General features: G+C 42.8%; 1 protein-coding gene across 6 annotated transcripts in view; it reads left to right on the top strand.

The window, feature by feature from the left end:
• Atg4c (autophagy related 4C cysteine peptidase) overlaps window positions 1–12,042 on the top strand; it is a 70,715-nt gene that overhangs the window by 38,381 nt on the left and 20,292 nt on the right. For 5 of the 6 annotated variants that reach the window (XM_057785552.1, XM_057785549.1, XM_057785550.1 and 2 more), the window contains 2 exons: window positions 4,991–5,069; window positions 5,725–5,801. The exons of the other annotated variant lie outside the window; for it this stretch is intronic. In XM_057785552.1, coding sequence (XP_057641535.1) covers window positions 4,991–5,069; window positions 5,725–5,801 — 156 coding nt within the window. The remainder of the gene's footprint in view (window positions 1–4,990; window positions 5,070–5,724; window positions 5,802–12,042) is intronic. 6 annotated transcript variants of the gene reach the window in all.

Below are 12,042 nucleotides of genomic sequence, written 5' to 3'. Positions count from 1 at the left end.
TACCTCTCCCCAAAACCAAAGTACAGTCTAGTTTAACATGCAACATATAGCTATGTGTTTTCAATGTATTAGTCAAGGTCTTCCCACAGTGTCTTAGAGGTAGCAACTGTCCCAGAGTCTTAGCACATTCCTGAGAAAGACATTTGCTGTGTGCTTCATCATCCCTCACCACAAGAAACTCACTCACTTTTATTTCTGTAAGGAGCTGAAATGAGGAGAACTCAAAGTTCTTCCTTCCACAAGACGCATTAAGACTTCACTTTTCAGTGGATTAGCTTCAGTTTTATTGATTGCTTTGTGGATACAACTTGGTAAATCCTCACACTAGCTAACGCGGAGAAGCACTCTGAGGAGCTGAGAGGTGTTTAAAGTTTCTAAAGATGCAGCCCCTTTCTCACATGTGGTGGCGTTCCAGCCCCCAGGCCTAGGTGTGTATTGTGGGGTCTAGACTGAAGCAGAGGAAATACAGACGCCTGAACTGAGTCTCCTTTCCGTGGCCACACTCTTGGGGTATATATAGGCCTCTTTCTTTACTCAGCTGGGGGAGACTTGGGACTTTCACTTCCTCATTTGTCCACAGGACATACACATTTCATTCTGCTGACTGTGTTGCCTTGTGAAGCTGAGTTTTTATTTAAAAAGAAAGGAACAGAAACCTTACTATTAAGAAACCCTATTATTGTTAAATGCTTGTTTTTCATAGGGTAGGCATTATCTGTATTTGTTAGTTGGTTCAAGGCAGCTAAGGTTAGCAAAGAGTTTAAGGTTTGTTTTATTTGTTCTTTATCATTGCTGCTTTTCTTAATAAACCACCTCTGATATTTTTTCAAGATTGTAATTATTTAAGGCTTTGTTTTTTAAAGATTTAATTATTTCTGTTTTTATCCGGATGAGTATTTTGCTGGTGTGTATGTGCGTGCACTGTGTGTGTGTGGTGCGTAAGGAGGGTGGCAGAACCCATGGAATTGGAGTTAAAGAGAGTTGTGAGCCACCACATGGGTGCTGGAAACTGAACCTAGATCTTCTGCAAGAACAGTAAATGCCCTTAACCGTTGAGCCCTCTCTCCAGCCTTTAACCACTGAGCCCTCTCTCCAGCCTTTAACCACTGAGCCCTCTCTCCAGCCTTTAACCGCTGAGCCCACTCAGCCCCACGAGCTTGTTCTTCAGGGCTGGTTTAGTCTGTGTTGTGCTCCTGCAGTGAAACACTTGAGATTGGATGATTCATAAAGAACAGAGATCCATTCTCTTATATTCTGCATACCTCATCCAGGGTCAGGGACCGGCTGCTGCTGAAGGGTGTCCTGCAGAAAAGCAGGACAGGTATCCATTCCTTCAGGCCCATTTTAGAGGACTATTGATCTATTCAGAAGGGTGGAACCATCAGGATCCAAATGTTCCCCAAAGAGCTCACCTTTTACCATTGTTTTGCTGTGGATTAAGTTTCTAGCACGTGCATTTTAGAGGAAATGAACACATTCAAATTGTAACAAAAGGGTTATTTATAACACAAAGAACTTAGAACAATTCAAATATTCCTGAGGGTTTATGAGCATAGAACACAACCATTAGTTATCAAAGTGATATATGTATTTACTGATACGAAAAAATGCTCCTGGCAAAATGAGCACCAAAAAGATAAAGTAGCATTGGGCTGAGAAGATGGCTCAGTGGTTAAGAACACTTACTGTTCTTTCAGGGGACCCAGGTTCAGTTCCCAGCACCCACATTAGGTGCTCACACTCTCTGTAACTTCAGCCCCATGGGATTCATTGCCCTCTGGCTTTTGTAGGTTCCTACATCCATATAGTATCTATAAACTTACACACACAACTCACTCTCTCTCTCTCTCTCTCTGTCACACACACACACACACACACACACACACACACACACACACAGATTTAAAAAAAAATCCAAAAGAAGGAAAGGTAGTATATACAGTGTTTAGCCACATATGAAATTGTGCTAGTAAATTTGTATATGTAATATTGTCAGATGTCAAGAAGATATTCCCCCAAGTTTTAATAATAATGAGCTCTAAGCTAGATGTGGTGGCACACACCTGTAATACCAGCCTGTGGGAGGTTAGTTCAGGCTCATTCTCAGCTACTTAGTAAGCTGAGGCTGTTCTGGACAGTATGAGACACTGACTCAAAAATGAAAAAAAATTAGAAATGATCTTTGAGTATACTTTGTGTGTGTGTGTTTGTGTACATTTATTTTTTTCTTTTTTTTTCTTTTTCCAGTGACCACATACTATTTTTAAGGACACAAATTATACTAGAAAACATATTCTCTGATTTGGTTAACTTGCTAAAGGAAAAAGAACAGTGTCCATGCACAAATGTGTTGGTTACCTGCCTCAGTGCAGTCAGGGACGTGGAGAGAGATGAACGCTTGTTCTCGACTTGCGTTCTTTTCTTTATTCAGTCGGGGCCCCAAGCCCATAGAATGGTACTGCCCGTATTCAGGATTGTCTTCCCATGCCAGTTAAGCCTCTCTGGAGATGTCCTCACAGATATGCCCAGAACTGTGTCTCCTAAGTGATTTAAGTTCTGTCAGGTTGACAGTTGTCTGAGGATTCTTGTAGCTGTGATGAAACGCAGTTTGGGGAGGAAAGGGTTTATTTGGCTTATATATCCTGGGTCACAGTCTGTTGAGAAAAGCTTGACCAAAAAGCAAGCAAACAAACAAAATGACAAACAAATCCCAACTAGGATAACAATTGGGATTAACTATTCCAACAGGTGCTCCTTAGTCTACAATCTCAATGGTCTGGCGAAACCTTTGCAAGTTATTGTTGCTTCAAAATACACTTTAATTTTTTTTCCTGGTCTTCAGGATTTATTTTCTCTATGAGATACATTCTGCACTAAAAGTGTTATCATTAATGCTTTGGATATCAAGACTCATGTATGCATATAGGGGCCTATGAATCTGCAATTGCTTTGTGGAAGCTAATCCACTTTGTGTATACACACATTCTGAAGTGTTTGAGATTGTGAGAGATGGATATGTCTACCTACCACATACCGTGACTGTTGGCAGCAGAGAGTACTCACATCTTCCCAGGACCCGTTAGGCAGGTTCCCAACTTACAGACAAGAGTGTATAGCAATGAGAAATGCCACCAAAGAGCCTACACTTAGAACACATGGGAAATGTGCCAGGACACAGGCACCTCCAACCCCCTAGCCTCCTTGCTTCTCTGCTTTTATTTATTTTTTTGACCTTCACGAGGACAGGCTGCCCAGGGAGCCTTCCTTCCCCAGACCTCTGTAATAGCCTCACTACACATAGGAACGATGGGAGCAGCTCTTTCTTGTTCTTTGCAGTGTTGACCCGTGTCTGCTCGCTGACCAGTGTCCACAGTTTATCCAGGGTGACAGTTGGGCAGCAGTGCTGGCTCCTCTTTAAGTGGTAATGCCTCATCCCAGCTCTCCCAAAGTCCCTGGGATGGTGCTTGTGGAAGCTGGCCCTGTGGGGATACATGCCTCCAGCATGGCTCTGGCCTCCTGGCTGCTTGCTGCTTCCCAATGAGACAGTGGCTGAGTGGCCCCTGAGTTTCCGGGTCTTCCTCACTCTGGATGGCATGGTGTGACCCCAAGCCTAAAAACCTGTCAGGCATTATAGCTTTAGCAACGTTGCGTACTTTCTTGGGGACATGTGCAGTAAACACCGGCAGACCAAAGAAACCATTCCATTTGAAGTGCAGTTGGTGAAGGGTTGAACTACTTGGGTTCCTTACAGGAGCATTGTGAGTTGGGCAGCTTAGTGATTACAGATCCTTACCCTTGTGTGCATGGCGACTTACAAATCTGTGCCACCAGAGTCCACTTCTAGCCAGCTTTCCACCTGTGCACTCACAGCTGGGATGTGGGTCCGGAGGGGACAGGAAGGAAAAACAGCTGCTGCCCTTCCCTCTGCCAGGGAGTGTGAAGAGGAGCTTGTGAGGGTGGCAAATGAGTGATCACAGCTAGTCTACAAGGCTGTGCCACTCTCAGAAGAGCCTCACAACTATAGACTGTCCGTTGTTTACCCTCATGGTTGGCTGATGGGAAGCTGCGGGTCACTCCCTGCTACTGCTTCACCTCAGAAGACAATACTGCATTTTTATATTATTAGCTCAGGAAAGATCAAAATCCAAGATCCAAATTGTGGGGTTTTTTTTTTGTTTGTTTGTTTGTTTTTGTTGTTTGTGACTAAAGTTTTGCACTGTAGCCCAGGCTAGCTTTGAACTGGTAATCCTGCCTCAGCCTCTTGACTATAGGATTGTGTACATCTGCCGTTGCATTCACCTCCAGTGTGGTTTCTGATGAATGTGAACAGCTTTCGCATTGTAGTGAACAGTTGTGAGCTGTACACTGTGAACATGGGGGCTGAGACCCTGTAATAAAGTTCCACATGTGGCGACCCCCAACCATAAAATTATTTTCGTTGCTACTGCATAACTGCAAGTTTGCTAGAGCTATGAACCGTAATGTAAATATCTGATATGCAGGATGGTCTTTATTTATTTATTATTATTTATTTATTAAAATTTTTCACCTCCTTCCCTCCTCCCATTTCCCTCCCACTCCCCCCCAGGATGGTCTTAGATGAAGGTGAAAGAGTCATTTGATTTCCAAGGGGTCTCAGCCCACAAGTTGGGAACCACAGGTCTAGATCGAAGAGAATGCGCTCCCTAAGAGAAGAACCAGTAGCTCACTTTGGCAGGACATTTTTGCTTTGTGATGTTATTTATTTTCCCTGTGGCACATTGTAGCCCGTCTGTATTGTTGAGCAACATACTCTGAATTAGTACTGAGTGGTTTAAAGGAAAGGGGAGTCAGTTTTAGAAGACAAGGACTCCAGGAGACAGAACAAATGTAAAAAGTAGTAACTGTTGGTGAGAAGTTGGGGTGTTTCTAACATGGGCAGTACAGACCCGGCTGCTTCCAACCACCAGCGCTTCCCACCTGACCTAAATCTCTTCATTTCCTCTGACAGGGTGTTTTAAGCCTTGAATACTGCGTAGGTATTATTGGCGGCAAACCTAAACAGTCGTATTACTTTGCTGGATTTCAAGGTTAGTGACTAAGCATGATGTTTCTTTATTGTTTTCTTTTAAGAGTGGAAAGTTAATACGAGATCGTTTGGAAACGTGATGGTTAACGGAGCCCAGTGGGGACCTCCTGTGGCTGTCAGTCCTTCCTCAGCTGCTGCCTTGGCGTTTGGTCCATGCCGTAGTTGGATTCCTTAAGATGTGTGGTTAATTTCTGGTACTGCAAAAACAAAGCATAATTTATTGGTCTCCCCGAATTCCAGAAGACACCGCTGCTGCATTCTGGCGGTTGCTATTTACATATTTACTTTTTGCCGTTTCTTTAGTGGTGCTCGCTGGTGATGAAATGACAAGCAATATGTTCTTGCTGTCAGATCAAAGACGGCAATGCATTTTTCATATGCAAACTGTAGAATATAATTGTGTGTTTGTGAAAGTAATTTTATCACCAAAAATTAAATGACAGTCTCATCGCTTTATAAAATTCTGCTTATACAAGCATATTTGATTATGCAAAGTTAATCTTTGCTGCGCAGCCCCGCGTTTCTGTCAGAGAGTGGCAGGCTGGCAGGCTGTTACACCTTGACTTTTTTCAGCTGCTCTACATAGAAATTGGATTGTAAGCAGTGTCATAATAAGGTGTTTTGTGAATTACTTGTCTTCTGTTTTGTCCTTGTAGATGACAGTTTGATTTACATGGATCCTCACTACTGCCAGCCTTTTGTAGATGTCAGCATAAAGGATTTCCCTCTCGAGGTACTGTACATGGAGAGTCGGTATTGTTTCCTTCCCATGCGAAGCAGGCTCATCTTTAGGGGTGTGTGAGGTGGCCGAGCTTTTCTAGAATCACAGTCACATTGTCGGCTTCTAAAACCCGTCAGCTTTGGTCAAAAGCTCAGTGCTTGGCACCTGAATTTTAATTTGTGCTTTGCCATCTTCACTTATGTCCGTCTCCAACTTGTTAGATCCCTTGATTGTACTGAAACGAACGCCCGAGTCTCTGAGTACTTTTTGTAGCCAGATAACTAAGCAGTGTATAAGCAGAAGAATTCATAGTGTTAGGTCTGACCTGGGGGGAGACAAAAGGACGGTTTCCCAGAGGAAAGCTGACTGGCTCCGTGAGCCTCCATCCTGCTTAGATTTTCAGGGGCTTATTTGGATTCCTAGCCATCGCTGAAGCCCATTTTCAAAGATTCTGCTTTCCCTATTGGTGGTCATTTTGTCATCCAATGTTTTAAGTCAGAAAAGTTTGAGTTCCTAAGTGAGACGGATAACTAATATATCATCTTACTTGGCTTTTCTTAATTGATGCTATTATGGATTGGAATGGTTTGATCACGGATGGCAAGGGCACCGATAGTAAAGGGTCAGTGGGAAGTGTGCTAAACGCTGTTTTAGAAATGCCTTTTGAGCTAATAATAATATTAACACTTAACAGTTTTCAAAGAGGTATAGATATGAAAACAAACTGCAAGATTAAAGTGTGGATTAGAAAAATGTGTTGTCAAGTGACCTAGCCTCTTTTGTAAGTTAATGCCTCAGCTGTGTTTCCCCTTCACAGGATGCTGTGTGTGAACGGTAGTAAAGAGGTCTGCTGGGCAGCTGGGCTTAAGGTGGCCCGGGCCTCACCCTTGCTAGGCAAGAGCTCTACCACTGGCCTAAATCTCTAAAGCTGCAGAGACTGTGCCTATATTCCGCCCAGCCATAGGCCAAAGCAGCGCCTTTATTAGCCAGTGGTGATAAAACCTATTCACAGCATGCAGAGGGGGATCTCACATCATAAAGACTCTTTTATACTTTGTTAGAATCACTTTTGCAGACACTTTTTTTATGGATGAGGAAATTAAAATCGCAAACCTTTTCATCTAGCTCCATGTAAATAATTGTAGCCGTGAGATTTTAAATGAGTGGTCTAAATCTAACAGGATTGTGAAATTTTAAATAGGATATCTACACCTTAAGATTAAAGAAGATATTTAAATATATCCTTTGCTGTTATTCTTGCATGTTGATTTCTTACATTTTTAGAGTTGAACTTTTGACATTTTGAAACTAAACTTCTTTCTTTTTGAACTATCATTTATTGAGTTGAGTTTTCTAGACAAATGTCTGTAGGCCTCTCTTGAACTTTTTCATGTATCTCTAAATGCTTTTGTTATGTCTTTATATTAATTTTCATCTTCACAATATTATCTCACAAATATGTTAGGATATATTGTGGGTTAGCATGTGTGATTGAGCAGAATTCTATACTGGGGGAAGAGAATCTTCCTCGTCTTGGGTCATCTTCATTAAGGTTTTTGTTTGTCTTTTGAGTCAAGGTTGGTAGCCCTGGCTGGCCCAGAACTTGCTCTGTACATCAGATTAGGCTTAGACTCATGGAGATCCACTTGCCTCTGCCCCCTGTCAGGTACCGGATTAAAGGTGTGCATCACCACACCTAGCTGAGGGCAGCTTTTAATGTATAAAGCGCCACAGTGTGATTTTCAGGGAGAGAGTGGGGTTCAGAGGAGCAGTTTAGCAACCTTAGAGGAAAGGTTGTGAAAAGTCAATGAGAAACTAGAAGAGAATGAGAGGAACGCGGGGACCTTAGAGGTGAGTTCACTTGCAGGTTTTCAACGTCAGTTACCTGAATAAGACAGAATTTTAGTTGTTGGAATGGAAGGAGTATGATATGTGTGTGTATTCATGTATTTATACATATGTGCACATGCCTATCTTACAAATGTAATTTTATGTGCCCATATGTATCTGCGTACACATATGAAATGTATATACAATTTCTCCTAGTCCTCTCAGCTCAGAGTTACCTGAAGGAGTCAAGTTGGGGGGATCGCCTCACTCAGTTGGCTTGCCAGCATGGCTGTGGGTATTTTCTTGATGGCTGATTGATGTAGGAGGGCCCCGCCCACTGTGTGGCACCACCTCTAGGCCCCGCCCACCGCGTGGCACCACCCCTAGGCCCCGCCCACTGCGTGACACCACCCCAGGCCCCGCCCACTGCGTGGTACCACCCCAGGCCCCGCCCACTGCGTGGTACCACCCCTAGGCAGGGGTCCTGGGCAGTACAGGAGAGTTAAGTTAGCAGCAGAAGCTGGGGATGAGCAGTAGCAGCATTCCTCTGTGGTTTCGTCTTTAAGTTCCTGCCTTGAGCTCATGCCCTGGCTTCCATCATGTATGGACTGCGACCTGTGACTGAAATCAACGCCTTTCCAAGTTACTTTTGGTCCTGCTGATGTCAGGCAGCAGAAAGCAAACCAGGACAATAGTACATAGATATTATTAATGAATTGAAGTTTCTTAATTTAGACACTGTGAATCCTTATTTCATATACTTCCAGAATTATAGACCACAGTATAAATTTCTTAAAAATACTATTCTGTTTATTAAAAATACTGTTTTTATTTTATTTTTTTATTATTTTTGAGATGGGGGTCTCACTATATAACTATGGCTGGTCTAAAATTCACTTTGTAGACCAGGCTGGTCTTGAACTCAGAGATCCACTGTCTGCCAAGGGTTGGAATTTAGAGGCATGTGCCACCACCCCTGGCAAATACTACTACATTCTTAAAGGTCAGAAAAGCCCTGTTCTTGGGCATGTGAGTCTGTTCCAACTCCAGATTTCAGACCCTGGGAGGATCACGCAGTGGTAACTGCTTTCAGCCACTACCAATAAGTTAAGAAAGATGGTGGACAGATGGACAAGGGAATAGTGGACAGATGGACAAGGGTGTGGGTGAGTCTGCCAGGGAAGGGCTTTCTTCATGACTCGTGCATGCGAACTGTAACTAGTGGAGAACTTGGTCTCTGACTGCTCAGGAAGCTTCATCCCAAGGTCCAGAATGGTGTAGGCAAGCCTGAGAACAGCTGTCCTGGTACTGTTCCCATACTTAGGTAATAAATGCATTATGCCAAATAATTACCATTCTTTTCTTTATTATTAATTTTTTTAATTAAAAATTTCCGCCTCCTCCCCGCCTTCCTTTTCCCTCCCCCTCCCCCCACTTCCCCTTCCCCACTCCCCTCCCCCTCCCTCTCCAGTCCAAAGAGCAGTCAGGGTTCCCTGCCCTGTGGGCAGTCCAAGGTCCTCTCCCCTCCATCCAGGTCTAGGAAGGTGAACATCCAAACAGGCTAGGCTCCCACAAAGCCAGTACATGCAGTAGGATCAAAACCCAGCGCCATTGTCCTTGGCTTCTCAGCAGCCCTCATTGTCCACCATATTCAGTGAGTCCAGTTTTATCCCATGCATTTTCAGTCCCAGTCCAGCTGGCCTTGGTGATCTCCTATTAGATCAGTCCCACCGTCTCAGTGGGTGGGTGCCCCCCTTGCGGTCTTGACTTCCTTGCTCATGTTCTTCTGTTCCTCATTTGGACCTTGGGAGCTCAGTCCATTGCTCCAATGTGGGTCTCTGTCTCTATGTCCATCCATCTCCAATTAAAAATTTCAATCTCCAATTAAAAAATGGGGCACTGAACTGAACAGAGAATTCTCAACAGAAGAAGTTCAAATAGCCAAAAGACATTTAAGGTCATGCTCAACCTCCTTAGCGATCAGGGAAATGCAAATCAAAACAACTATGAGATACCATCTTACACCTGTCAGAATGGCTAAAATCAAATACACCAACGATAGCCTTTGCTGGAGAGGATGTGGAGTAAGGGATACTCTCGCCCATTGCTGGTGGGAATGCAAACTTGTGCAACCACTATGGAAATCAGTGTGGCGATTTCTCAGGAAATTTGGGATCAACCTACCCCAGGACCCAGCAATACCACTCTTGGGAATATACCCAAGAGATGCCCTATCATACAACAAAAGTATATGCTCAACTATGTTCATAGCAGCATTGTTTGTAATAGCCAGAACCTGGAAACAACCTAGATGCCCTTCCACGGAAGAATGGATGAAGAAAGTGTGGAATATATACACATTAGAGTACTACTCAGCGGTAAAAAACAATGACTTCTTGAATTTTGCATGCAAATGGATGGAAAGGTAACCCAGACCCAAAAAGATGAACATAGGATGTACTCACTCATAATTGGTTTTTAGCCATAAATATAGGACAGTGAGCCTATAATTTGCAATCCTAGAGAAGGTAAATAAGAAGGTGAACCCAAAGAAATAATTACCATTCTTAATGCATATATAAAGAGTATGAACCCACAGTGTCTCCCTTAAGAAATGAATTACATCTAATCATGTATTGCATTTAATAGGTGCCTAATAATTATTTGTTCAGGCAATGACTAAATGATGCATTAAAAAATGAAATAAATAGTTGACTCTTTTTTCCCCCCAGAAATATATTTTATTGTCACAGAAGAAACTATCCATAGTTATTATTCCCTAAAATGTGTATATGAGGTAGCGGCTGCTATTATCAGACACTAGAATTTTAATATTAAGTCATATATGCATAGCTTAAAGAATTACCATAAAAGGAGCATGGCCTAGCAATACCACTTCAGAAAATATTTAAAAGGTGAACTTACTTTGCAATAAATAGAAAAGATTCAGAATTTAAGTTAATGTTTTGACGTCAGAACCTGGGGAGAACAAAGCAGGGTGACCTCAGCTTAGCAACCGTGCTAGCGCTCCCTGCCTTCCTGGGCCCTGCTCCTCAAGCAGAGGCAGTGACAGCCAGAGATCTGTATCTGTGCTGGGGGTAATTAGCAAGTTCTTTGTAGATAGGAAGATAGCCGCAAGTTACAGTTTAGCTTTGTGGTTCTTATCTTTGGTGATTGCTGCGAGACACATACTGCCACAGTTGCTGGTGCTGGAAACGCCTTAGTCAGCCTTAGTCACCGCTTTGTACAGAAGAGAGCACATTCACAGGTGAGCTAGGCGTAGACGTGTGTGGTTGCACCTCGCACAGCCTTTCTGACTCTTCCTTATCAGGTAGGAAAACCTGAAGAATCAGTTCTTGTTACTGATTTTCAATGTTTGGACAAATAATTAATTTTAGACATTGTGTGTAAAAGATCTTCTCATAAGTATGACCTAGACCTATGCCTTGCACCCCGCCCACTCCTCCATGTCACAGCTAACAGTTTACCTAGCCTTCCTGTCTCATTAAAATAAAATAGTTGTAACTATATTAGCGAAAGCTCAATGAGACAGAGCTTGTACTGGCTAGTCCCTGAGAGATCTGGTGTAGCTAGGATAGACTCCACTAATTGAAAAGAGTGTTAACTAAGCATTTTGTGCAAAAAAAGCATTTTGTGCAGGTCAAGGGTTGGTGTATTTACTGAGGTGTTGGATTTGAATCTAACACACACTTGGCCTGCTAGGAATGTACTTTTTTTTAGAGCCCCTCATGAATGAGTGAACTTCACCCACCTTGTATCATGTTCTATATGGGAATGAACAAGACTATAAAGCAGTAGAAAAGAACATTGGAAGACTATTCAATTATGTGGCAATAATTTCACACTCAGGAGGCAGAAGCAGGTGGGTTCCTGTGAGGAGGAGACCAGCTTGGCCTACAAAGGCCAGCCAGAGTGACACAGTGAAAACCTGTCTCAACAACCAAATGAGCAAAACAACAACAACAACGAAATCAAACAAAACCTCTGAAGTTGACTATGTCAGTATAGGACATTTACTACGAGTCTGTGTGTTAGATTGTAAGAATAATAAAGGAGTTTTGAGCTTTAGAGAGAAGCTTCATTTATCCATGTATACATGCAAGATTAAAAGGAACTTCATTCACCCATGGCCACATGCAAGCTATTTGTTTCATTTTAATTTGAAGTAAATTTTTTACATCTTAAAAAGACTTATATTAGGTATTTGAGTGTGTGCATCGTGTGTGCAGTGCCCATGAAGGCCAGAAGGGGGCATTGGATCCCTTGGCTCTGGCATTACAGGCAGTTGTAAGTCATTTTGTAGGCGCTGGTTCCTCTGCAACAGTAGCTAGTGTTTGTAACAGCTACCAAGCCATCTCTCCAGCCCCTGCAGCTAGGAATTTTAATTCAGTCTCTGTTTATG

The sequence above is a fragment of the Chionomys nivalis genome, chromosome 11 (assembly GCF_950005125.1).
Source record: "Chionomys nivalis chromosome 11, mChiNiv1.1, whole genome shotgun sequence".
NCBI lineage: Eukaryota > Metazoa > Chordata > Mammalia > Rodentia > Cricetidae > Chionomys > Chionomys nivalis.
Note: the sequence above shows the minus strand (reverse complement) of the source record. Positions and strands in the feature narration are given on the sequence as shown.